The sequence below is a fragment of the Molossus molossus genome, unplaced genomic scaffold (genome assembly GCF_014108415.1).
Source record: "Molossus molossus isolate mMolMol1 unplaced genomic scaffold, mMolMol1.p scaffold_m16_p_2, whole genome shotgun sequence".
Lineage (NCBI taxonomy): Eukaryota > Metazoa > Chordata > Mammalia > Chiroptera > Molossidae > Molossus > Molossus molossus.
In genome coordinates this window covers 118,990,400-119,017,618 of record NW_023425355.1, presented here as the reverse complement: position 1 = coordinate 119,017,618, position 27,219 = coordinate 118,990,400, and the positions used below count along the sequence as shown (strand labels likewise).

Genomic DNA, 27,219 nt, shown 5'->3' with positions numbered 1-27,219 from the left:
GAGGTGATACCTCATAGTCATTTTAATTTGCATCTCAATGATCATTAGTGACATTGAGCATTTTTTCATATGTCTCTTGGCCATTTGCATGTTCTTTTTGGAGAGGTGTCTCTTTAGGTTCTCTGCCCATTTTTAAATTGGATTCTTTGTCTTTCTTTTGTTGAGTTGTATGAGCATTCTATATATTTTGGAAATTAAACCCTCATCTGATGTATCGTTGGCAATTATGTTCTCCTATACAGTGGGTTTTCTTTCCATTTTGATGCTTCTTTCTTTTTCTGTGCAGAAGCTTTTTAGTTTGATGTAGTCCCGTGTATTAATTTTTTCCTTTGTTTCTCTTGCCCTAGGGGTTGTATCAGTGAAAATTCTGCTATGTGGAATGTCTGAGATTTTGTTGCCTACATTTTATTCTAGGATTTTTATGGATTCACAAGTCAAATTTCAGTCTTTTATCCATTTTGAGTTTATTCTTATGTATGGTGTAAATTGGTGGTCTGGTTTCATTCTTTTGCATGTAGCTGTCCAATTTTCCCAATACCATTTATTAAAGAGGCTATGTTTACTCCAATTGTATGCTCTTGCCACCTTTGTCAAATATTTATTGAGCATGATATCTTGGGTCACTTTATGTGTTCTCTGTTCTGTTCCATTGATCTATATGCTTGATCTTGTGCCAGTACCAAGCTGTTTTGATTATAGTGGTTTTGTAGTATAACCTGATATATCCAGTATTGTGATCCCTCCTACTTTGTTCTTTTTCAAGATTTCTGTGGCTATTTGGGGTCTTATTTGGTTTCAAAATACTTTTGGAGTATTTGTTATAGGTCTGTGAAATATGTCATTGGTATTTTAATAGGGATTGCATTGGATCTATAGATGGCTTTAGGTAGTATGGCTATTTTAATGATGTTAAGTCTTCCAATCCATGAACAAGGTATATGCTTCCACTTTTTTTATATCTTCATGAACAAGGTATATGCTTCCACTTTTTTTATATCTTCCTCAAAAATTTTTTTTCAATGTCCTGTAGTTTTCTGTGAACTGGTCCTTTACTTCTTTGGTTAAGTTTATTCCTAGGTATCTTAATTTTTTTTGCTGCGATGGTAAATGTGATTTTTTTATTTATTTTTAATTTCTCTTTCTGTGTGTTCATTATTGATGTATAAAAATGCCAATGATTTCTGGATGTTGATTTTATATACTGCTAATTTGCCAAATTCATTTACTAAATTTAGTAGTTTTTTTTTTTTTTTTTTTAATTCTCACCTGAGGACACCTCCTGCATTCATAGAGTGAGAGGGAGAGAGGGAGGAAGAGAGAGAGAGAGAGAGAGAAACATTGATGTGAGAGAGACACATCGAGCGGTCACCACCCACACAACCCAAACTGGGGCCGGGGACAAACTGCAACCACGGTACCTGCCCTTAGCGGGAACCAAACCCCGGCTCTCTAGATCACGAGCTGACGCTCCAATTACTGAGCCAAACTGGCCAGGGCAAATTTAGTAGTTTTTTGATGGAGTCTTTAGGGTTTTCTATATACAATTTCATGTCATCTGCGAATAATGACAGTTTCTTCTTCCTTTCTAATTTGAATCCCTTTTATTTTTCCCTCTTGTCTGACTGTTGTAGCTAAGACTTCCAGTACTATATCAAATAAGAGTGGTGAAAGTGGACATCCCTGTCTTCTTCCTGTTCTTAAGGGAAATGCTTTTGGTTTTTGCCCATTGAGTGTGATCTTGGCTGTAGATTTGTCATAAATGGGCTTTATTATGTTGAGACATGATCCTTTTATTCCCATTTTGCTGAGAGTTTTTATGAAAAATGGATGCTGGACTTTGTCAAATGCTTTTTCAGTGTTTATTGATGTGATCATATTTTTATCTTTCATTTTGTTTATGTAATGCATCACATTTATTGATTTACAAATATTGTACCACCCTTGCATCCCTGGAATAAATCCCACTTGGTCATGGTATATAATTTTCTTAATATATTGCTGGATTTGATTTGCTAAGATTTTGTTGAGGATTTTGTTGAACAATTCATTTCAACAGAACCTACATTGCTACAGATTGAAGCTCTTTGCCCAGTCAAGCTAGCTTATTACCTGCCAGCTAAGCGATTATTTTGCTTATTCTTTTCTCTGCTTGTGTTTGAGATATTGCTGCCCCCACAGGGAACACCTTTCTTACTTCTCCACCTTTTACATCCATCTCTAAGCCTTGGCCAAGTGCACTTCTTCTTAGCCCAACGTTTTTAATCATGTTCTCTTGAGGATTTTCATGATATTTATGACTACATCACTCATATGCTACTTAATTAGTCCCTGGCTTATATTATTTAACTTTCAAGGGGCATATAGTCTGCTTCCTTAAAGAGATTATATATTCAGGAGAAGCACTATCTCTAGTTGTGGGGCAAGAGCTTAAGGTTCAGGGGCAGAGAGATGTGTGTTTTAAATGCTCACTGCCTGAGTGACCTTAGACAGTGATTGCACTCTACAGGTTCCAGTTTCCTCACCTATATGCTGGGAGCCATAATATCAGCCTTACAGGACTATAGAAGTGCATTGAGATGTAGAATGTTTGACCTATTGTAAGTTCTCAACAGATAGCAGTTCTTCTGTTTGCCCCTTAATTTTTTTCCTAGAGTCTAACAAATATTTGAAAAGGACAAAAGTGTTTTTCTTTTTCCCTTTTGGCATATTTCTTTTTTACATTTCCTCCAAATTATAAAGTCTGAGTTTCCATGTGGAAAGTATATAAAATGCTGTGTGTGTGTGTGTGTGTGTATATCTATATATGTATGCATGAAAGTATTATGCATGTATACATGATTGAACAACATTTTTATTAGATTGGTCTTCCTTTATTTCTATTTTTAATTACCCCTCAGCATAGACATATGTCTCAACTGACGCTTTGTCTGTTTTAGTAGTCCGTACCATTGAAAGTATATCTGAAGGATCTAGAATTTCATAGGTGTAAATATAGTCAGTAAGTCTTTGCCTCTAGGGCAGAAATATTGCCTGTGTCTTGATGTAGCTCTTGAAATAATGTACATTCCTAACTACAGTTGCTCATATTATTTCCTTATTAAGAGTTAAGATGTGTAATTTGATTTTTTGCTCCCATTGAAGTTTAAACTGCTTTTGTCAAATGTGGATAAAGAACTTGCTTCTGGACTTCAAACGACAGCTATAGTGGAATATCATCCTAATAAAAATGAAGACACTTTTGACCAACTACGTATTGCAGTAGGAAACAAAGCAATAGAGGTTCCTCTTGTTGGGTATGTATTCTTCATATTTCATGCTGACATTCTGAGCACTCTTCAAATAAAAATTAGGGTCAAAGTAATATTCTTTATATTCCCTGCCTAAAACGGGTTTGTTGTGTCTATAGTTTCTTTACAACTGAACTTAAAGGACAGATTTTTAGCAAATTGTGATTCAGAACAAATGAAAACTAGTTTGCTGGTATTATTTTTTATTAAGATAAATTAAAAACATTCAACAATTGCATGTGTTTTTTTTTTTTTTATCTCACATCCTATTTTATTTTCTCCATATTTTTGGTACCTTTAGACAGAAAGACTTAGTAAAGAAAGCTCTATCTGTCTACCAGCTGCATAATTAATATTGAAATATTAATATGATTTTAGTATTAGACATATGCCTTTCAATTTTTTTTCTTTTTTTTTTCCATTTTTATAAACTAAACTAAATTTAGATCTGCAATTATCTGGGTTATCTGTGTTGTTGAGAAGTTCTGATTTTGCACACCATCCCATTCTGCATAGGAATCAAACAGTTGATACATATTAGGAAATGGCCAAGCTATTAACCTATTACAAATATTTAAATTACATTTTACATTTTAAGTAGAGTCATTTTGGGCCCATTCTGCACATTGACATACCTATGACTAGCATCCAGATATGCTTGTTTGTGCTGTATATGGAGAGAAGTGTTGAAGATGCTTCTGCTTTAGAAAACAGATTTTGTCTTATTCCCATAGCATGCCCTCTTTCATCAGAGGCCAGCTGCTCACCAGAGTTGTAATGTAAGGACAGCACTACACCCTTAACATGTGGTGGACAGGGCTGAAGGGAGATGTAGCTAGTGAGCTTGCTATGTTTCTGTTTTTAAAAAATTCAGATGATTGAAGATTCACCTGCAGTTATAACAAATAATTTCTTGTGCATTTCCACCAGTTTCCCCCAATGGTAACATTTTGCAAAACAATGGGATAATACCACAACTAGAAAATTTACATTGAACAATCCATCTATTGTATTCAGGTTGCCACAACCTTCCTTAAACTTGTGTGTGTGTAAGCTTTTAAATTCTATCCAATTTTATTACCTGTGCAGGATTTTGTATCTACCACCACAGTCAAGATACTGAGCAGTTCCAATACCACTAGGATTCCTCCTGTTACTTTTTATAACCACACCCACCTCCCTTCTGCCTCACAAACACCATTCCTCAATTGGAAACCACTAATCTGTCTTCCATTTCTAAACTTTTTTCATCTCAAATATGTTATATAACTTTTGGGGATTGACCTTTTTCACAGCAAAATTCCCTGGAGATGCAACCAAGTTTTTGAATGTATCAATAGTTGGCTTTTTTTTTTTTTAATTCTTGAGTACTAGTCCACGGTACCACAGTTTGTTTAACCACTGACCTGTCGAAGGGTGTCAGGGCTGATTCCAATTTTTGGCTCTTACAAACAAAACTGCTATGAACATTCATGTTCAAGTTTTGTATGAAAATACATTTTTATTTTCATATGCTGGGTCATATAGTAGTTGCATGTTTCATTTAGAAGAAAATTTCAAATGGCTTTTAGAGTGGCTGGACCATTTTACATTCCAGTGAGCAATGCATGAGCAATCTGTTTTTCTGCATCTTTCTTGGCAGTTGTTTATGTCACTGTTTTATAATGTTCACCATTCCAATACCAGAGTCACATTTTAGCTTTAATTTGCATTTTCATGTTGTTCCTCCAGTCCTTGGTTCCAAACCAGCCCGCTCTAACTTCTCACCAACTTTCACTATTCTCCTTTGCTTGCCTTTTGTATCATTTGTAGGGTTTGTAGTTGTGTTTAGTGGGGAAGAACATGGATGTATGCAATCTGGAAACCAGAAGTTTGTATTACCTTGTGTTCCTAAAGTGCTCTAGTAGAGAAATGATAGAATCAGTGACTTTTGAACACATTTTTCCCCATGTAATCCTAAAAATTATATACCTCTTGCACATTTAAAAATTTCTAAGTTTTTTTGTTATGAGTTTGAATAGAATTGCTCATATATAAGAAATGTTATAAAAGATAGTTACATGCCTCTTTCAGATCTGGCCAGTAAAATAGAAGTAACATAGTAATTTTGTAGTAGTTGAAAATTTTACCTCATGATTTTCCTCCAAATTTGTATTTCCATTTCATTTCTCACCATAGCACCCTATCCTAAATTATTACATTTTTATGTTTAGAAGCTTTTTATTGATAACCAGCAATTAACTATGTATGTAAATTTGTGTATAATTTATGCATATGTATGTATATGTACATGTGAATACATGTGTTCAGTATGTATACAAATATGTATATAAATAGATTTACTGTAATCATAAATCCACATTTTTAAAATTTTTACAAATTATATAAATATAAATTTAAAAAATGGGCAGAGGACCTAAATAGACACCTCTCCAAACAGGACATACAAATAGTCAAGAGATATATCCTATGTGAAATAAATTACTTAATTTTTTTTTTTTTTAATCCTCATCTGAGGACATTTTTCCATTTTTTGTACAGATAGAGTGGGAGGGAGAGAGAGGAAGAGAGAGAGAAACATCGACGTGAAAGGGACACATTGAGTGGCTGCCACCCGCACGACCAACCAGGGCCGGGGACAAACTGCAACCGAAGTACGTGCCCTTAGCGGGAACCGAACCCGGGTCTCTCCGGACCGCAGGTCGACGCTCTAACCGCTGAGCCAAACCGGCCAGGGCTGAAATAAATTACTTAATTCATGTTTCTGGCACATAACCTAAGGACTCTAATGGTCAGTTATTACTATACTTATAATTGGTGCTGTTAACATTGTTAGGTTTGTAAGGGCAATGTACTTGAGTCAAACAAAATGGATCCAAGGCTAAATTCACCAACATTATATTCAGATCATTCCTTTGATAAATTATTTAGGTTTTTTAAGTCTTTGGCTTTTCATCTGTAACATAGGAGCCATAATAATATTTACTAACCTTTCAGGAATGTTTTAGTATCAAACAGGATAATATACTTAATGATGCTTTTTAACCTATAAGTTACTATCCAAATATAAAATATATCTATGAAACATGTATTAGGATTATAATAGATTTTTATTTATTTATTTATTTATTTTTAATATATTTTTATTGTTTTTTTATATAATTTATAATTTATTTATTTATTTAAATTAATTAATTAATTTTTTTTTTATCCTCGAGGACATTTTTGCATTTATCTTCAGGTAGAGTGGGAGGGAGAGAGGGGGGAAGAGAGAGAGAGAAACATCGATGTGAGAGAGACACATCGAGTGGCTGCCTCCCACATGACCCCAACCGGGGCCAGGTACAAACTGCAACCAAGGTACATGCCCTTAGCAGGAACCGAACCCAGGACTCTCTGGTCCGCAGGCTGATGATCTAACCGCTGAGCCAAACTGGCCAGGGCTTTTATTGATTTTTTTTTTAGAAAGAAAGGAAGGGAGAGATATAAACATCTATTTGAGAGAGATACATTGATAGGCTGCCTCCTGCACACCCCCTACTGGAAATCGAGCCTGCAACCTGGACACGTGCCCTGACTGAGTATTGAACCAGGACCTCAGTCCATGGGACGACGCTCAGTCCACTGAGCCACACCAGCTGGGTTATAATGAATTTTTTAAACATGTATGAAAACATAAGCTACAGATAGGCTGCAGTGAGCCCTTTAAATCAAACACACTCATGAAAAATCAATTGTATCTTTTTGTACTTAGACCTTGTTTTAGTCCCTAAATGATATTATAGCATCCTACCTTTTTAAATTTAATCAGATTTGGCATCATCCAAACTACTTTACTTTGTTAAGGTCTGTTTTACCCTCCCTTTTATTTTATACTAAGTATTTTATTTGTATGCTGCTGCCAGTGTATATAAAATAATCACCCTTGTGGAACAGAAATTCATGAAAATTCAGAGAGGTAGATGTTAAGGACTGAGAAAAGCAGACTAAATAGTATAGTATGGCACATTATAAGATAAGTATTTTATACAGGCTTCCAATTTAATAACTCTTAGAATAGTCATCGGTTCAAGAAAAGTCCTTAGAACACCTTCAAAGATTCATTTCACTACAAAAAGGAACAGACTTTCTGGGGTCTGAAGGGATTGGTACTTGAAGATACTCTGGTTATTAGGGGGTCATGTTGAGCATTCTGCAGACAGAATTGTTTAAAATCTGCAGCTACCTGGGAAACTTTTCACGCGGTTGAGCCCGGCTTCCAGCCAGAGCTGTTGAACCATTTTCTTCATAGCGGTGACACTGGAGGAACCAGACATGGTCCACACGAGAGCGGGGCAGGTTTGTCGCCAGTGGGTCCGCAGAGTTAGATGGCGGGGCAGCGAAGCAAGGGGCAGGGCTCCTGTTTTACCCTTTTTGAGGAGGGTCAAAAGAATGTAATTTTATAGGCTTGGGTGGAGATTCCAAAACAGAGTTCCAAATGTGTTTTAAGCAACAAAAACATTGAGACATGTGGATAGCCTCTCAAGGTGTGTACTTGAGAGGATATGCAATGTACTTAGATGCATACAGTTTGATTTCTTTGCTAAGAATGTCTCACTATCTTGTCATGTCTTTATTTCACAATTCCTTTTACTGACAGATGTGCCACCAGTAGACCTGGAAAGAAACTGAAATATCTTTTAAGAAGTTAAGACAGCCCTGGCCCAGTGGTTTAGTTGGTTGGAGCCTCGTCCTGCACACCAGAAGGTTGCGGGTTCAATTCCTGATCAGGGCATATATGTAGGTTGTGGGTTCAATCCCTAGTCAGGGTACTGGAGGCAATCAATTAATGTTTCCTTCTCACATAGATGTTTCTCTCTCTCTCTCTCTCTCTCTCTCTCTCTCTCAAATCAATAAACATATCCTCAGGTAAGGACTAAAAAAAAAAAGAAGTTAAGACAAAAATATCTTGTGTTTGTGTTTTTATATATGTCCCTATAGATTTAACCACAACGTTTTAATTGTTAAAATTCATTATATGGTCGGTCCTCTTTTCTCTCCTAGGTTGATTCCATCCTGTAAATTGGAAATGGGGACAGAAGTTAATTTTGGCACTGTGGTTGCCAGTAGTAAAGTGCATTGTAAAGAGATTAGTATCATTAACCGTGGCAAGGCTCCAGGTAAATACTTTGTCGTATAAATGAACTTACACTTTTGGAATAAAGTTGGTACTATTTGGAAATATACCTTGTATAATTAATGGATTCTCTGATTCACTCCCCCCACCCCCCGCCACCTCACAAATGTCTATCTTTTGAAAACTCAAAACTGAAAGCCCTCGAATAGGTTTAACTGTAAAAAACTAATAGGCAATTATTCAGGAAAGATGAATCCACCTACTTATGATTCTGATGAACCCAACCTGACTCTCAGATGACTAGTGATCAACCTGATGATTGATGATAAAAGGCAGGATGGTGTTATGGAATTGACATAGTCCTTAGAGTAATTGAGAGAGATAATCAGGGTGTAGTGACTTACTAGCTGAATGGCCTGGTACAAGTATCCTTAAGGACATTGATCTTGATATTCCTCATTTATAGACTGTGGCTAATAAAATGTACTGCGGTTAATTATGTACGTACTTAAGGTTGAAATATGGTACTTATCATAGGCACTCAATTAGTATTTGTTTTTTTCTCTATTGTATTCAACTTTGAATTCACACATGGTCGCTAGAAGGCTCTTACTAACTTTTTGTTGAAAGAATAACACTTCTCTCTTCTCCAGACTGGATTATTTCTGGAGATTCTTTCTGTGACCTAAGAGTTTACATAAAGGTGTATGTGTATGTGCTCAAGCACACTCTTCATTGATGGTATTCATTAGGCATAAAATCACTTATCTCTTATTCTCATTGGATGGTCAGGAACAGGGGTGGCAAGGCTGTCATATCTGCCCAGCGGAAATAAGGTCTAGATCCACACAGGGAAGACATTTCTCTCTGAGACTGCTTGTTGGATACATAAACCAAGTCTTAAATCCAAACCTGTCTTACACTAAGTGAGGATGTTCTCTGGGGCTGCTTGATTGAGCAGTGGGAATTAAGAAGACAAAGGCAGTCTGTCACTTTACTGATATTTTCTTTGTGTATAAACAAATAAAACTGATAATTGGTCCTCATTGAATGATGCTCATTTTGCTTTCCATACTTTCGGTTTTTGTGATTGAATTTTTGGTGCTTGTGGGATGGTAGAGTATTAAGCTCATATGTGTTCTGACTCCAGTATTAAGGATAGAGTCTCTCATGGCAAGTGATTGTGGGCTCTGTGGTTTTTTAGACTCTCAGGTTGTATTTTAGAGCAATGATATGTAATTGAGAGAATTTATTTTTATTATTTTACTTTCCAAAAATCCCTCTTAACAGTTGTCCATGACAAATCCTTCCAAGTTTTGATCATATCCTTTCTTTATTCTAAAATCTCACCAAATTGTACAGTTTTATTACATATAAAAGGTCTTTGTAAGTAAAAAATAATATATGTTTTTAAATTGAATATTTAATATTATTTTACTTAATAAAATAAATAAAATTAAGTCTCAGACCTGGGTCAGTCCATTTTAGGAAAAGTAATCTACATTGACTTTTAGTATTTTATTAATGTTTTCTGTGTGCGTAGTATTTGTAGTGACTACTACATTTGGTAAATTATAATTGAGAACTGTGAAATGTTAATTACTATTAGTTTACAAACAAAACGTTATCAACGAAACACATTTTCTTAGTGTTGACTTCGTCCCTCAGTCTTGTGGTTTAATATTATTTTTTCCACCATTACTGAAATTGATAGTATGTTTTATATTCACAGCAAGTGCCTGTAAAGTGTCATAAAGTCCTTATTACCTACACGTACAATATATAAATATTCATGAAAAGAACAGTTGTATTTTCTTGAAGAAAAACACTTATGCAGAAAATAGATTCAGCAACCAAAGATGATTTTAATAAATTTAAAAAAAGGATTTTATGTGACAAATAGTTTATAGTTTTAGAGTCAAAGATCAAAAGTTTACAAACATATGTATACTTAAGAGGACATAAAAAGCTACACTCAGCAGGTTCATGATTTGTACAGCTTTGTTTACACTCTTTGGTGGTGTCATTTTGGTTATTATCTTTGGTTTTGTAAACCCCAAAGTTTATCTGTGTTACAACTTCATGAGGTTTGTTTATTTATTATTTTTAATCCTCACCCAAGGGTATTTTTCCATTTATTTTCAGACAGAGTGGGAGGGAGAGAGAGAGAGAAACATCAATGTGAAAGAGACACATCGATTGGTTGCCTACTGCACAACCCCAACCAGTGCCAGGGACTGAACTGCAACCGAAGTACATGCCCTTGACCAGAATCAAACCTGCGACTCTGCAGGCTGACGCTCTAACTACTGAGATAAACTGGCTAGGGCAATGATGTTTTGTTTTTAAAGCCCATTATGAAATATCCCTCCATGGATTTAGCCAAATGATCTTTGAACATTTTGTTTTCTGACCCTTTATAAGAATGTTTCCAAAGTTCACTCCTGACTGTGCAAAGTAGCACTTACCTTTTCATTTTGAAAAGATACAGTTCAGTCTTTAAGATGTCTTTACTATTAGTACTTTGTGAGCTGGTGAATTCCATGTTCTCACTTAGGATTTTATTGTTTCTCAGTTATCTTTGAAAATTGAGAAAAACATTGTTATTTTAGCTTGCCTTGAATTGCAATCATTTACCTCTTCCCCTCAGTATTCTTGAATATTTGAGTAGACTTTTTCTACTACAGCTATATGATGTAGAACAGTCTTTAAAGTCCCTAGTGAGATCTTTACACACCATTTCTGAGTTTGAACCGCTACGTTAGAACTCATCATCCTTTAGGTTTATTTGGGTCATTTGGCACAAAATATATGACCTTTCTTTTGCTCTTAATGCCCACTCTCCCCCTTTCCCTGATCGTCAGCATCATCTCTCTACTTCACTGCCTGGAAAAGCCTGGCATCATCTGTAAATCAGGAAATTTGCTAAATTGAACCCAGCCCCCATGTGTGGTCCTTGAGATCCTCCCTAACTACTCAGAGAAGCACCGGTTACTTATTCTCAATGAATATTTTTATTTTCTTGGAAACTGATGCTATGAAATCCCAATATGCTTTTCATGCATAATACCATGCTGAACATATAACAGACGTTCAATAAACTTTTGTTTAATTGATTTGGTTCAGTCATCTCTTCGAGTTTCAGTAAAGAACCATGAAGCTTTCAATGAAAGGTGATTTCAGAAGTAACCCATTTAATCACATATGACCATTCTGAAAGTCTCCAAAACTTAGTCATTTGGAGACAGGTAGAGACTGGTACATTTTGCTGTGCTTAGACCCAAGGAAATTTATGGGGAGAAAAAAGCATACAGAGCAAATAACAATGGCCTTGGGTATGTAACTGTTGATTTTCAGTAGCATCCTGTAAAACGCAGACTACCTGTATTTTGGAGGAAGGCAAAGTAATAATGTATATTTCACTGCCCAGTGCCTAAACTGCTTTTCTAGAGAAGACAGATCAATTCTGATTCAAAAAATCATACAGGTTTGTGCAGAAGACCCCTCATCTCAGCCACAGCTGTGGGTATTATTCTCACATCCCATGCTCGCTCCTAAGTCTCATCAGTGGACAAGTCCATGTGTTTATTTTACACAGTTTATTAGCAACATTTGGCACAGTTGGCCACTGCCATTTTCTTTTTTTTAAATTACTTTATTTATTTTTGTTACAGATGCTTCTCCTTTTCCCCCCACTGATTCCCCTCCCCCTCCTGTCCCCAGCTTTGTTGTCCATGACCTTTGTTCATGCATACATGAATATAAGTTCTGTGGTTTATCTCTCCACCACCACCCCCTCTTCTAGGGATTGTCAGTCTGTACCCCACTTCCATGTCTCTGGGACTGTCCCATTCCTCAGACTGTTATGTTCATTATATTCCACAAATCAGTGAGATCATATGATACTTATCTTTCTCTGTTTGGCTTGTTTCACTTAGGATGATACTTTCCAGGTCCCTCCATGTCGTCTCAAAGGATAAGAGATCTTTCTTTCTTACAGCTGCATAGTACTCCATTGTGTATATGTACCACAGCTTTTTTATCCATTCGTCTACTGATGGACACTTGGGCTGTTTCCAGATCTTAGCTATTGTAAATAGTGCTGCTATGAACATGGGGGCACATATATTCTTTCTTATTGGTGTTTCAGGCTTCTTAGGGTATATTCCTAGAAGTGGGATCACTGGGTCAAATGAAACAACAATGAAATATCACCTCACACCTGTCAGAATGGCCGCCATCAACAAATCATCAAACAACAAGTGTTGGCGAGGGTGTGGAGAAAAGGGGACTCTAGTACACTGCTGGTGGGAATGCAGACTGGTGCAGCCACTGTGGAAAACAATATGGTGTTACCTCAAAAAATTAAAAATTAAACTTCCATTTGACCCAGTGATCCCACTTCTAGGAACATACCCTAAGAAACACTGCCATCTTCCTGAAAAATATGTAAACTTTGGCTTCTACGACCCCTCACTCTCCTATATAAAATAATGGTTAATAGTTACTCAGGTCCTGGAGTGAGGTCTTCTAGGGCCCAAATCTTGGTTACAATATTTACTGACAGGGAGGCCCTAGGTGAGGAATTCTCACTTTCCAAACATTCATAGCCTCACTTATACATTAGAGAAACACATAGTGCCTGCCCTCTACAATTGTGGTGGTGATTAATAAAATGCTTGGCATACTCTCTGACATATATTAAGTCTTCAATAAATATTCACTCCTGATGTTAGAATTACTCTTTTTCTCCCTTAATTATCAAGATATTAATTTCTTAAGATATTTTTCCACTGATTTATAGAGAGAGTGGAAGGGAGGGCGGGGGAGAGAGAGAGAGAGAGAGAGAGAGAGAGAGAGAGAGAGAGAGAGAAGCATCCATGTGAAAGAGGCACAATGATTAGTTGCTTCCTGCATGACCCTGACCAGGGCCAGGGATCAAATACAAAACCCAGGTACGTGCCCTTGACCAGAAATCGAACCCTCAACCCTTTGGTCCTTGGGCTGATGCTCTAACTGCTGAACCAAACCATCCAGGGCAGACTTATTCTTTTTCTATTGCCTCCCTGTTCTTTAATTATCTTTTGTGGACTGATGTCCATTTTTTTTTTGGACATTAAATGTGAGTGTTCCTTAGGATTTGCCATGGACCCTAATGTCTCCTCTGTAAACACATTTTCCCTAGGTAATCACTTCAATTCCTGTTACTTCGCTGAAGTCTAGACAATTCTTTGTATTTCCTTCAAATTCCTCAAATTTAACATGTCTAAAACTAAATTCCTCAGCTTCTCCCCAAAACTTACCCTTTTCTCTTTTTCATTAAATATCACCACCATGTATTTGGGAAAGTAAAAAAACTTGGTAAAATCTTTGAGACCACCCCCTTTTTTTTAATCCTCACCTAAGGACATTTTTCCATTTTTTGTTCAGATAGAGTGGGAGGGAGGGAAAGAGAGGAAGAGGGAGAGAGAGAGAGAGAGAAACATCCACGTGAAAGGGACACATCAAGTGGCTGCCACCCACACAGCCCAATCAGGGCCAGGGACAAACTGCAACTGAGGTACGTGCCCTTAGCAGGAACCGAACCTGGGTCTCTCTGGACCGCAGGCCGACGCTCTAACTGCTGAGCCATACTGGCCAGGGTGAGACCTCCCTTTTTTTTCCACCTCCTACCATGTTAGTCAGTTGTTAAATCCTATCTCTTCACTTCCTGATTAGGTGAGTAATTCTACTTTTCTCTGTCCCATTGCCATTTCTCTACAACAGACCATCAGCTGTTCTTGCCTAGTAATTACACCAACCCATATTATTTTTCTGAAGTCTCTTCTTATCTTCTTCCAGTTCATTCTTCATACATTCGCTAGTGTCATATCTGAAAAGAAATGAAAATTTGATTACAAAATTTCATCTGTAATGTTCTTCCTTCAATGACACTCTTCTCTTAGGATAATGTCCTTGCTCCTGTTGTTAGCAATTAAAAAGTACAACAGTCAAATGTTTCATGAGTATTAATGGTATTTAAGTTATATATGACACAGTAATGTTTGTGTACCCATTGTTTTAATATATTTAGAAGACTGAACAATATTCCTTTGGTTTTAGGGTTGTTCCTGAATAAGCTTTTGAGACATTACTTAAACTCTTGTCAAATTACGTCAAAGTGGTCACAACATAGAAACTATTACACTGACTCAGCCTTAACTGAACACGTGTAGTTCTCTTTTTCTGGAGAACTGAGTCAATAATATTTATTAGAAATGGATATAATCTCACAAATATTAAATATTATGCTTAGCACTTCCCTAAAATGATTGGATTAACAACTTACTGTGAATTTGCCTTTTCCATCAGGTCATTTCTGTACTTAAAAAAGTTTTATTGTCTGTTTTCAGTACTTGTATTATGTTGATATTTTATTCTCCTAAGTTAGATGAATAATTTTAGAAAATGTCATCGAATGTGTTTTAAAACTGTGAATTGGGGCCCTGGCCAGTTTGGCTTAGCGATTAGAGCGTTGGCCTGCGGACCAGAGAGTCCCAGGTTCAGTTCCCGTTGGGGTGTGTACCTCGGTTGCAGTTTGTCCCCTGCTCCGGTTGGGGTTGTGTGGGTGGCGGCCAGTCAATGTGTCTCTCTCATGTCAATGTTGTTCTCTCTCTCTCTTCCTCCTTCTCTCCCTCCCGTATTTAAAAAAAAAAAATAAAAACAAAAAATATATAAATAAATGAAAAAACAAAAAAAAACTGTGAATTGGGAATTTGCGAAGTTGTTTAGGTTGGCAATATGCTCATTTGTGTTAATATTATATAATGATATTTAAGAAACTTGTGACTGGCTGTTTGTATTTGTTGGACATATTTTGAGCCCAGCTCTGTGCTAGGCACTATGTGAGGTGCCAGGACCACAGAGGTGAGAAAGATAGTATCTGATCTCAGGAATTGTGTGCTCTAATATAGGCATCAAACATAACCATAAATTATGAACCATTTTTACTTTCAGAAGAAGAAATTTCTGTAGCGTCTTTCTCATAAGCTGTTTGACTCTAGAAACCCATTCCTTTTGTCCTTCCCCTGTGTGAACTGTATTAATTCATCTGTAGAGAAGTGGCAGTGGGTATAAGTATGAGACCTATGACCAGAAACATCCAGGTGAAAATCCCCACTCAATTATTTAGTTACTGGCTATAATAGTCAAATATTGCTATGTAACAAACTACCCCACAGCTCTTGTATCTTAAAAAAAGGCAATTATTTTTATTTTTATTTTTATTTATTTATTTTTTTTATCCTCACCCGAGGACATTTTTTCCATCCTTTGTTCTGATAGAGCGGGAGGGAGAGAGAGGAAGAGAGAGAGAGAGAAACATTGATGTGAAGGGACACATCGAGTGGCTGCCACCCACATGACCAACCAGGGCCGGGGACAAACTGCAACCGAGGTACGTGCCCTTAGTGGTAACCGAACCCGGGTCTCTCTGGACCGCAGGCCGACACTCTAACTGCTGAGCCAGACTGGCCAGGGCAAGGCATTTATTTTTAAAATTTTAATTTGTGTGCATATTGGCTGGAACTTGATTGATCTAAGCTGAGCTCAGGTGGGTGGCTTTGCTTCAAGCTGAATCAGTTGGGGCTGTTGTGTTACTGCAGGTCTGTGAGTCAGCTGGGTGGCTGTGCTCCACATTTGCTCATTCTAGGAAACAGGCCAAAGGGACAGTGGCTATTCAAGAGAAATGTTTTTCATGGTAGAACTGCAGGAGAACATCTGGGGTTAGAGTTGGCATGTTGTCACTTCTAGCCACATGCTATTGGCCAAAGCAAATCACATGATCAGGTTCAAAGTCAAGAGACAGGAAAACATACTTTGTCCATGATAGGGTAATGGGAAGGATGCAGAGAAGGGTAAAGAATTGGGCTCAACCATCTAATCTACCATAGTAGTTGTGTATCTTTGGATAACTCACTCAACCTTTCTAAGCTTCTATTTCCTTATTTATAAATGGAGGTAATGACTGAACCTATATCATAGAATCATTATGAGGATTAAATAGAATACCATATGCAAAGCTCTTAGCTTAAGTATCAGAAGATAGTAAGCAGATAATATATTTTAGCTACTGATGAGAATTGAGTCCTAACACTAGGCTCACATATCTTTGATGACCCTAGAACTTGGACTTACAATCAAGGTTGTAATTCTTGGTCTTCAATAGACCATATACTCTTTAGTATGGGTCTGTTCCCTACTAAGAGTGTGAATGCATTATTGTAAAGATCCAGATGTAAACCATCTGCTCTTGTTCTCCTCAGGTATGTTTAAAACAGAATACCAGGGCCAATTACCCATTGTCATTTTTCCAACTGATGGTGTTGTGGAGCCCAAGTCCTCAAAGATTGTTAAAGTGGATTTCTGTGCAGACCAGCCCAGAGTTGTAAATGAAATGGCAAAGTGAGTGTGTACTATGGTTCTTAATTCTAATATAGTAATTAATACTTTCCTGTTTCCTTCTTCAGATATGCCTATTATCTTTTGATGTGGGTTAGCTTCATCGTTTTTTCAGCCAGCATTAATTCACTGAATCTCTAATATTTGCTTAGCACTAGGGATTCAAAAATGGGGAGAACCAGAGGATGGCATATTGGGTATACATAACAGGAGTTCCTAGTTTGGATTTTGTGGGGGTGAGGGAGTGGATTAAGTAAGGGCTCCACTAAGGAAGTGCAGTGGCGTGATTTGGGCTGAGCATGTGTGTGTGTGTGTGTGTGGGGGGGGGGAGATGAGTGTTGGTGATAAGAGTGGGTTAGAGGAGTGATTTCAGGCAGAGCAAGTAGAATACTTGAACTCCTAGAGGTGAATAGACAGTGTTACATGCTGAGAGATATGAGGAATGTAGAGGCAAAGAGATGGCGGTAAGGAGTGATGTGAGATCAGACCAGGAAAACAATGGTGTAGGGTCCAGTAAAGGACCTCATAGGACAGTGTTATTTAATGCTGTATGTCTCAGTTCATTAGTGGGATATGCAATCACTACAATAGGGTACCACCAGTATTAAAACAAAGGAATAGAAAATATCAGAATGCATCTCACCTAATAAGGGCAAATGTTGTTTTATATAACTGTGTGTGTGTCTGTGCTTCCTACTTTGGAATATAAAATATATTTTCTATTGAAGGTCACAGCTGAAAAAAAAAATTTGAGAAACAGTTGTAAGCCCTGATAGTTTAGATTTTATTATGAAGGCTGTGGAATCTCAAGAAGGTTTTAAGATGCAAGTGTCTTAATTAGTTTGCATTTTAGAAAGGTCATGCTAATAGCAGTGTTCAAAACAAATCAGGGAGTACAGATGTGGAATGGTTAGCCTGACTAGAATCTATAATAATAAAGCAAAAGAGAAATGATAAAGGCATCGGCTAAGATACAAATTGGGAGTATGCAGAGAATTCTGTAGATTAGAGGTATGTTATGGAGGTAGATTTGACTAGATTTAGTGACTGGTTATAGAAAGAGAAAGAAAGAGAAAGACAGGTCTGTGGGAGAAGATCTGAGTTCAGTTTTGAAATGTTGGAATTGATTTGCTTTGCATACTGTGAAGCCTATTAGAGTTACTTAGCCCAAGTACCAGAAAAAAAAAATTGGTCTAGGTATATTGGCTTGAGGGTTGTCAGTGGATAAGTTGTCGATGAAGCATGAAGTGATGAAAATAACTTTGAGGAGGATAGAATATGAAAGAGTAGGAGAGAAATACCATTAGTCATGGAGTTTATAAAATATCCAAGTCTTAGAAGAATAAAAAGGTAGAGTCTGAATAAGTTAGAAGAAAACCAGGAAAGTATGGAGGAGAGATGTGCCAAGAGATGGTATCGTCCATCTCCAGTGTGACAGAGAGTGTAAGATAAGGACTTAGGTTGTGGAGTGGTCAGTTGTTTGTGGTATTTGATGGGCCGAGATTCAAAAGGATTGCATTTGGGCCGGAGAAAGATAAATCGGGGGGGGGGGGGCAATTTCAAAAGGGAATTCAAATTAATCTGGGAAATGAAGTTTTATGGGGAGGTATATTCATTTCAGCAAAGAGTGGGATTTTGCTGAGATACTTCACTTTGTAGGGAATTGGGTTATTAGGACGGGTATGATCCCATACTCCCCATTTGTGTACCTTGTTGAGTAGGATGAGTTAAAAAAGAATGTCAGAATTCTAGAAATAGAGGTATAAATTATCCCATCTATCTCTAGTATTTATAAAATAATGGGTGATATGGACATACCAATAAGTTCTCCTTGGGGTCAGTTCCTGCAGTTGTTTCCCTACTTTGTTGTTTAGACAGTGAATTAGGTTGCACATATGCCATTCTACTGTGCAGATTCAGACAGAGGACATGACAGTCTCTCCCACGTATGTGAAAGGAACTGCTGTTAAGCCTGTGAATTTTAATTATAATGTGATTTTATCAAAGTCCTGTTTATGTAAATATTTAGGAGAAGGAGTATATAGAATGCTAATTACATATATATGTATAATTCATTGTCTTATAGAGTGAGTTTGCAAGGTCGTCCAGACATATTCTTGAATATCAAAGTTCATGTGGTTGAGCAGATTATTGAATTGTTAAACATGAATGATAATAAAAAGGTGGAATGTATACACTTTGGTTCTACTTTCTTTGGAACATCAAAGATGGAACATGCACTTCTGTACAATAATAGCCCAGAACTTATAAATTGGGTGGCTATAATACAAAATGATTCAGTTGGAGAAGAATTGGTAAGTAAATAGTACACCAGGTACTTTGTTTTGAAACAGATTGTTTTGAACTTACTAATAACCAACAAGCTGTTGTTGTTGTTTTTTTTTAAGAGCAAGAAAAGGTTTATTGATCAAGAAGGCCTAGCTCGAGAAGATGGGAAAACTAATTCTCAATCCATCTTCCTAACAAACCGTTTAATTGTTTAATTATTTTAAATATGTTTTAACACGCAGATAGATAAAATTTCATTTCATGTATCTTCAAGAGTAACCTGAAAATGTCCAGTAAATTAAACTAACATTGATAGTAATATATCTGAAGTAAATCAAACAAGTGTTTTTATAAATCAGTGGCTAATTGAGAGGTTTCTGCTTTCATCAGTTTTTTAAAAGTTCTTTAAATTTTATGACATACCTTGATCAAATTTATGTGTATTACTTTAAAGACACACATACTGTCTTCTAGATGCTGGAATTTCTATAACTATTTTATGACCTCTTAAAATGTTTTATTTTGTTAGTGTTTTGCCTTAATATTCTTTTATTTCTGGTTTTATATTACAGGGTACAAATATTCTACAAAGAACAGATGTTGCTATAAACAATCTCAGCTACTTAAGACAAATAAGGAACATAGATATTACCACTTTTATCTCCTGTGTTCCTAACGAAGGGAGGTTACTACCTTATCAAAAGACTAAAATTACATTTTGTTTCAGCCCAAAGTAAGCAAAAATTTATTTCATTGTGATGTTACTTATTAATGGAGAGAATATTAACCATACACTCATCAGATTGACTTAAACATTAAAACTTGTCAGAAGGCACAAATCAGATTTTTCTTATTATGGTTCTAAGTATTTCTAACACGCTTAATATTATTTCCAATATTTAAAAATATGGTTCTCAATACTTCATGTTAAATTAAAAATCTCTCCAGACCTTGTGGAAATGGGGTGGTAGAAGTGGAAATTTTGAATAGTTTTGGATTGTCGCTTCAAAACGGTCTGTGCAACCAAGACCTTGTTGTCCCTGCAGAAATAGTCAGGTTATGGCCAGTGGCATGCAGTGTGTTCTAGGTGCCTCCAAAGAGGATGTAGTCAGTGCTCCTGTATGGGCAAAATGCTTGCTGACTGAGTATCGTGAATATTAAGCCTATAGCAGTTGCTGGGATCAACCACAGTTGGTTGCTGAAATTCATACAGAGTTTGAGGACTTTGGCCAATGGATATTCTTCACAATTCTGAGCCCTTGGTTTGGTTATTTAGTTTGAAAATATATTTGGAAATGCTGTTTTAAATATGTAGTAGCAATTTCAGCAACCCTTGAGAGGTTGTAGTGTGTTGCAATAACCCATTTAATTGTACATATGTTTACCCTTGTTTGTGAGAAGGCAAGGAATGGTTACTGTCCTTTCTGTGGCTGTAGAGTCCCTTGGTGATACCAGTTGTTTGCTGAAAACTGAGTTGGGTTAAGGAGGGGAGTACATCAAGTAATTATTCTATTTATGCAATCTATACTTGCCTTATTCATCATATCTTCAAACAGAAAATTTCTTTGGTGAATCTGTTTGACTGTTTAATATACAATCTTTGAAATTTAAGTACATATTTTTTAAACTGTATATTGTTGAAAATATTACAGATGGTAGCATTGTAACTTTGAGAGTCTAGCATAAACTCATATATATGAGTATGAATTAAAGTCTTATTTACATGTGTTCTCAACATTCTGTTTGCACTTATGTAACATTTCACACCAGCCTTTTGTGTACGTATTTGAGTATCCACTGCTAAACAAGCTGACCTCTAGTTAAGGCAAGTAAAGAGTGCCAGTGCGCAGGCCTGTGATGTAGCCCATCTCTCTTTGGTCCCACTTCTCTTCTTCCCACTTTTCCTTGCCTTTTCTCCAAATCTTGTTCTCCAAATTACCTGATCTCCTCTAACAAAAGTGTGGCTAGCAATAGGTGCTTAATTTACGTGAAGAATAGTTATGTAACAGAGGTGTGCAATTACGTCCTGGTGTAAAAAGGACTATATTAGAGAATCAAACAAAGTCCTTAGCCAGCAATGAACTCTGCATAGAAAGAAAAGCCTTTACATAGAAAGTGGCATTGGAGTTGCACCTTGATGACTTAGTTTTTAAATTACTCTTGTCTTGCAAATGTTGTCATGAACTCAGTTTTTGGGTATTTACCTTTTGTGGCCTTCTTTTGGCCAGTCTCTATGTCTATGCAGTAATATTGGAAAATGGATCACAGTCATATTTTTATTCCTGAACTTTCATCTGTTTGAATAGATTTAAGGATTCACTTGATATTCCCTTGTGAGAGGTAACAAGTATATTATGTTTGCTTTAAAAATAACATTGTAATTTTTTACAGGCTAGCCGCTGATAGTAAAACGGATAATGACCCTTCACACAGGCAAGACTATGTTGTCTTTATAAGATTTGACTCTGTCGGAAGTAAGGATGGGTTTTTGAGAGATGATAACTCTAAAACCGTCAAACGTAAGTGTGAAATGAATGTAATCAGCAAATGTATAGCAGTTTAAATTGTTTAAAAGTTTGGACATCAATACTTGTAGAGGCAATATAATAAAAGTATATAATAATTGAATAGAACAAAAATGCAAACAATTTAGAGACCTTAAAATGTCTTCTGAGGCATGTAAAGAAAAAAAAAATCAACCTTAGAATCATTTACATAGTAATCTTCCAACGATAATTTTGGGAAAATTATTATTTTTAAATAACATTAGATAAACATGATGTTCTAGAGCAGCCATTTTCAACTAGTGAGCCGCGGAAGGCACACTGGTATGCTGCAAATTTTTAAAATATATGATACCTGACCATTCAGGAGCACTAATCTCTATTCCTTTAGATTGTCAAATAAAAAAAATGACAACAGACAACACAACAATAGCGGCCCGGTGTGAATGAATCAAAATTATACCTATTTTTTTGTCAGATCAGCAAAAAGTATAATGTATTTTTTGGTATGCCAAATAATTTTAGTAATTAGTTTATGTGTGTCATGAGGTGAAAAGGTTGAAACTCTCTGATGTATAGTTTAAGTAGTGAACAACAAAAAACAAAACCAACCTGGCTTTTCCTATGTAATCCTAGGTTGTCTCTTAGAGATTGATATGGGAACAGATGACCCATTCTATCTCTACCAGATCATCAGTTCTCAGAATCTATATTAATAGTTCAAGAACAACACCTAGAACTCTGGTAAATAGGGTTCAGTATCCTGTTATGGGATATTGATAAGGTCATATGCTTTACAACCCACATGTCAAGATATATTGCACTTACTACATTCCCAGGTTATATTGGATGGGCTGCAATAAACAAAAATGGAACAGGAGTTGGAGGTCAGCTTAACAAGACAGATCAAAGAGAAAATAAAGATATAGGCAGATGAGGGATCAAATCCAGAAAGATGAGCCATGGCAAGTCAAGAGTCTGAAAGATTTGCATGTCAGTACAGTGATATATATTATTGAGCAGGGTTGAACTGTGTTCTCAGGGCAGAAATCGATTGCTCTGTTACTATTATGCAATGGTTTATGATATTGAGCTCTGACTGCTGATCATTGAGAGAATATTTGTTCAAGGATTGCAAATTGATCTAGTTTTGAATGGCTAGAGATGGAGATGCTAGGTTTGCCTTAAAGGTAATTTTGAGTTTAGGATTGGCTAGTAAGAGCATCAGTGCAGAAATACAAACCTTTTTTTTTTTTGGATTCTAGTTACATTGCTCTCTCTGCAACACTGCTCTTTCACCCAATTAGAACATACAATTCATAGCTCCTACCTTCTTTCTAGTCTCTCCAAAAGTTCATGTTTCTGTTATTTCCCAGCTTATATTTCATTTCCATTATTTTAGCTACCTTTTCCCATGTACACTTAATACATCTTGGCCCATCTCCAAAGTGGCTGAGTGGAAAATCTTTAATCTCAGCCAACTCCATGTGTGCACCTGGGAAGTTAATTGTGATGGAGAAAAACACAAAACCATACTGTGATGTTTCACTTTATATAATCATTAAACTCAAGTGGGTCCTTAAAGCTCGTTGCCATTTCCTATTGCATTCCTCCATTCATTCACCTTTTCACAATACAGTATGACATTAATATCACATACCTTCTCTTTTCACCTAGAACCTTCAATGCTTCCTCCTTCATCTTTACTCTAAACTTGTAAATACCTAGTAGATATTTTCACTTGGATGTCTACTAGGCATCTCAAACTTAACATGCCCCTAAAAGAACTGGCTTCCCCATCACCTGTCCCTCCTGCATTCTTTCCTGTCTCAAGAAGTAGCAATTTCATCACTTCAGTTGCTTAGGCCAAAAACCTTAGCATCATCATTGATCATGTGTTTAATTTCATATTCTACATCCAGTCCATTAGCAAAATTTGTTAGCTCTACCCTCAAAAATATGTCTTAGCCCTGGCCAAGTAGCTCAGTTGGTTAGAGCATTATCTTGATATGCCAAGGTAGCAGGTTTGATCCTTGGTCAGGGGACATACAAGAAGCAACTTATGAGTGCATAAATGGGTGGAACAACAAATCTCTCTCCCTTTCTGTCTCTCTAAAATCAATCAATAAAAAATATATATCTTAAATCTGACCATTTTTCACTATCCATTTGATACCAGAGAGAGAGGTGAGTGGGCCAGATCTCTCCGACAGTCGTGGGAGTGGGGTGGCTTTTGCAATGTCTTCAGAAAAAGGAATTTTCTAAGACTCACATGGGAGTCTTTATCGGCATGGAGTTATATTTCTGGGGTTGTAATGTCCCAGTTTCCTTAACCCATTCCTGGAAAAACGGCAGCTGTGGGTTCAGTAGAACTAGAAACAGAGCCAGTGTCCAGAGTGTGTGTTGCATGATGAAACTGGGTCCAGATCAGCGTCAGTCTAGATTCAGTCCATTAATCCATTGTGGGCTCATAGTTATGTGGGCAAATTCACAGGAACCCTACCCCTGCAACAGGAGTCCCAAGAGGGCAGGAGTGCCAAGCACCAAGAGAAGGAGAGAGAGAAAGAGCATTTCTTCGTCTAGGAGATGAAATATTCAGGTGTCTCTTGCTTGCAGAGGCCATGCCTATTCTGGCCACTGACTCTCTCCCAGGTGTGACAGGCCGGTAAGCACCTTCTGACATCACTGAGACCTTACTGGGCATGCGTCTAAACTGCCTATGTCCAGTCCCTTCTCCAGTTCTTCTGGGGGTTGGGGAGCAGACCTGGAGCGTTAAACTGCTAGTCTCCCATTTACTCCTTTTCTGTTAAATAATGACCAGATTATTGCAATGGCATCACTTCTACTACTCTTACCAAGATATATTTAATTCCTTATGATTTTTGGAACAGGCCAAGCACATTCTTACCTTAGAGTCTTTGTTCTTGCTATTCTACTAGGAGTGCACTTTTACTAGATTTTCTTTCAGAGTCTCTTTATAGTTTTGCTCAGATGTCTCCCTGTCAGAGATGCCTTTTTTGGATCCTCCCCATATAAAAGAACAGCTCCAAGATGATGTGCTCTGTCTTACCCTTGTAGGGGAAGAAAAATAATTTTCCTTCTACTCTTCTAAATTCTTGGTTGAAACCCCTGTAATAAAAGACAGATAACAGGAAAAAATAAACAGAAGTTTAATAACATGTATATTTTCAGCATACATGGGGGATACCCAGGAAAACTGAGTAACTGAAATAGCCCCAAGCCACCACCTTAAATACCACCTTCAGCTAAAGAGAGAAATGTTGGGGGTGAGGAGCCAATTATGGGAGGTTTTCAGCCAGACTACAGTAAAAGAGGATAAGGTTGTTATGCAGATTTAAATCTCTGCCTTCTCCATTGATAAGCATTCCTTCCAGGTACAGAGAGGAAGACATTCTTACAAATGGGTATTTCCCTTATTAATGTAATGTCTCTTAAAAAGGGTAACTTCTATTAGGTTTTCAGAGCTTTTCCTGTCTGCTGTTTCTAAAAAGTATCCCTTATGCCAAAGAGGCATATTTGGGAGTGACAAATTCTGCTCCCCTTCACCCTACATTACTTTTCTCCATAGCACTTACCGCTTCTGAAATGGTATATATTTATTTATTTATTTTATTGTCAGTGTCACCTCACTAGAATGTAAAGTCCATGAGAGCAGGAACATTGTCTATTTTATTCACTGCTGTTATCCCCAAGGCCTAGAAGAGTACTTGGCACAGAGAAGGCACTCACCATTTTTGTTGAACGAAAGATTGAATGAGCTACCTACATCTCATCAAGTCTTAAATATGACACTGTTTGGACTGAGCAAATACTGTATGTTTTGGACTCCCAAGACACTTTTTATGTTAAAAAGCTACTGTTGTTTTTACAGATGATCGATTTCAGAAACTGGAATTAGCACTGACAGGGTCAGGACTTCCTGTTAAAATACAGTTTGATTCAGGAAACGTTCTTAACTTTACGCCTTGTACCATTGGTGAACATTCAGAGATTTCGTTTATTATGGAAAATCTATCCAAATCACTGCCTGTGACGTACAACTTTAGAAAAACTGCAAATTTTAGAATTGAACCTAAAAGGGGCAACGTTGCTGAAAGATGTATGCAGGTAAGATAATTATTCTGTGCTTTCACATAGTATTTTAAGGTTTGCTAAAATGCCTTGCAGAGGATTAAAAACTACCTTTTTTTTTTTTTTGCACCAAAGTTTATAAATTGTATTTCTTCTATAGCCTAGTTATGAATACTTTTGTATTGGCACTCACATGGTATCCATAAGTTGTTAAGTACCTTTCATCTGTCCACAAAAGCATTTGACACTAAGTTTATAGGCTGGCCCCTAAACCTAAATACCCATCACAGAATCTTGGCACTCCCTGCTGTGAGTGGTTGCAGGAATAGGTCCTGCAGTCCTTGTTTAGGCAGTGGAACCCAGGAACAAGTGGTGAGCCATGCCAGCATCTGTCAATAGCAGCAAAAGGTGAGAAGTAGGTAGGAGCCAGGTACTCATCTCAACCCCAGAGATGCCAAGGGGAGTCAAGATTCATTGAATCCCACTTCCAAACTGAAGGTTGGCAAAGCTGGAGAGTACACACGTGGCAGAAGTGGAGGTCCAGTGCCATGGACAGAGGCTGTAGCCTGGGTGCCTGCCCTTGTGCCAGCTAACTCAAGACAGGAGAGTGCAGTTGTGGCAGTTTTGCCTCTGAGGGACCCAGGCCATGCCCTCCTGTGAAGTGAGGTGATATGGGTCAAAGCAAGCACTGTAGTCTGAGTACTTTCTCAAGGGGTGAGTTTCTGAGCTTTTTGCATGTCCCGTCTCCCACCCCCAGCCCTTCAGAGTCTGATAAGGAAGGCATCTTGCAGCCACTAGTCACATGCATTGTGTGTCTGGGGCACAGTGAGGGGGCGGGCATCAGGAGGCCTGTCAACATCAGATAGGCCAGCATCAGGTGAGTAGGAGCTGTCTGAGTGCAGGGAGGTGACAGGTCCAGGCATAGGCTCAGGTGCTTGTAGTCCTGGATCCTCACCTACAGGCCCCAGAGGGGCCAGCTACAGCCAACCATCTACTTGTGCAACGGGGCTTGCGGTCCTATGTGGGCAGCACCTGCGTAACAGGAGCATCGTTGGGGCATCCGGGACATAGGCTGCGTGGCTCACCACGTCACATCTGCGGCTGCACAGACTGTAGACTCACTCCAGCTTCAGCCAGGAATAAGCGGGGGACTTCCAGTGAGCTAAACTCAGAGGCCTCCTAATGGCGATGGAAACCAAGGGCAGACAGCCTGTGCTTCCCAGCTGTCTCCACCAAGGACAGCCTTCTGGCTTGAATGGCAGTGCCGCCTCCTTCCTTACATCATTCCAACAGGATAAGGATTTTTTTTTAATTAATTTGTTTTTGTTACAGATGTTTCTACTTTTTCCTCCCAACACCCTCCTCCTGATCCTGTCCCCTCACAGCACTGTTGTCTGTGTCCACTGGCTACGCATACATATATTTAAGTTCTTTGGTTTAACACGCACACACACACACATACACAAACACCCTCCCCTGCTCCCTTCCTCTG

The 27,219-nt window shown here is 37.6% G+C and overlaps 1 protein-coding gene and 1 pseudogene across 1 annotated transcript in view; one reads left to right on the top strand and one right to left on the bottom strand.

Annotated features, from left to right (window-relative positions):
• The window catches only part of CFAP47 (cilia and flagella associated protein 47), a 442,571-nt gene that overhangs the window by 3,760 nt on the left and 411,592 nt on the right, over positions 1-27,219 (top strand). Inside the window, exons 2-8 of the mRNA XM_036270144.1 lie at positions 3,142-3,293; positions 8,331-8,446; positions 16,707-16,845; positions 18,929-19,157; positions 19,704-19,864; positions 21,523-21,650; positions 25,528-25,763. Coding sequence (XP_036126037.1) covers positions 3,142-3,293; positions 8,331-8,446; positions 16,707-16,845; positions 18,929-19,157; positions 19,704-19,864; positions 21,523-21,650; positions 25,528-25,763 — 1,161 coding nt within the window. The remainder of the gene's footprint in view (positions 1-3,141; positions 3,294-8,330; positions 8,447-16,706; positions 16,846-18,928; positions 19,158-19,703; positions 19,865-21,522; positions 21,651-25,527; positions 25,764-27,219) is intronic.
• Positions 7,374-7,603, bottom strand: LOC118636267 (annotated as a pseudogene).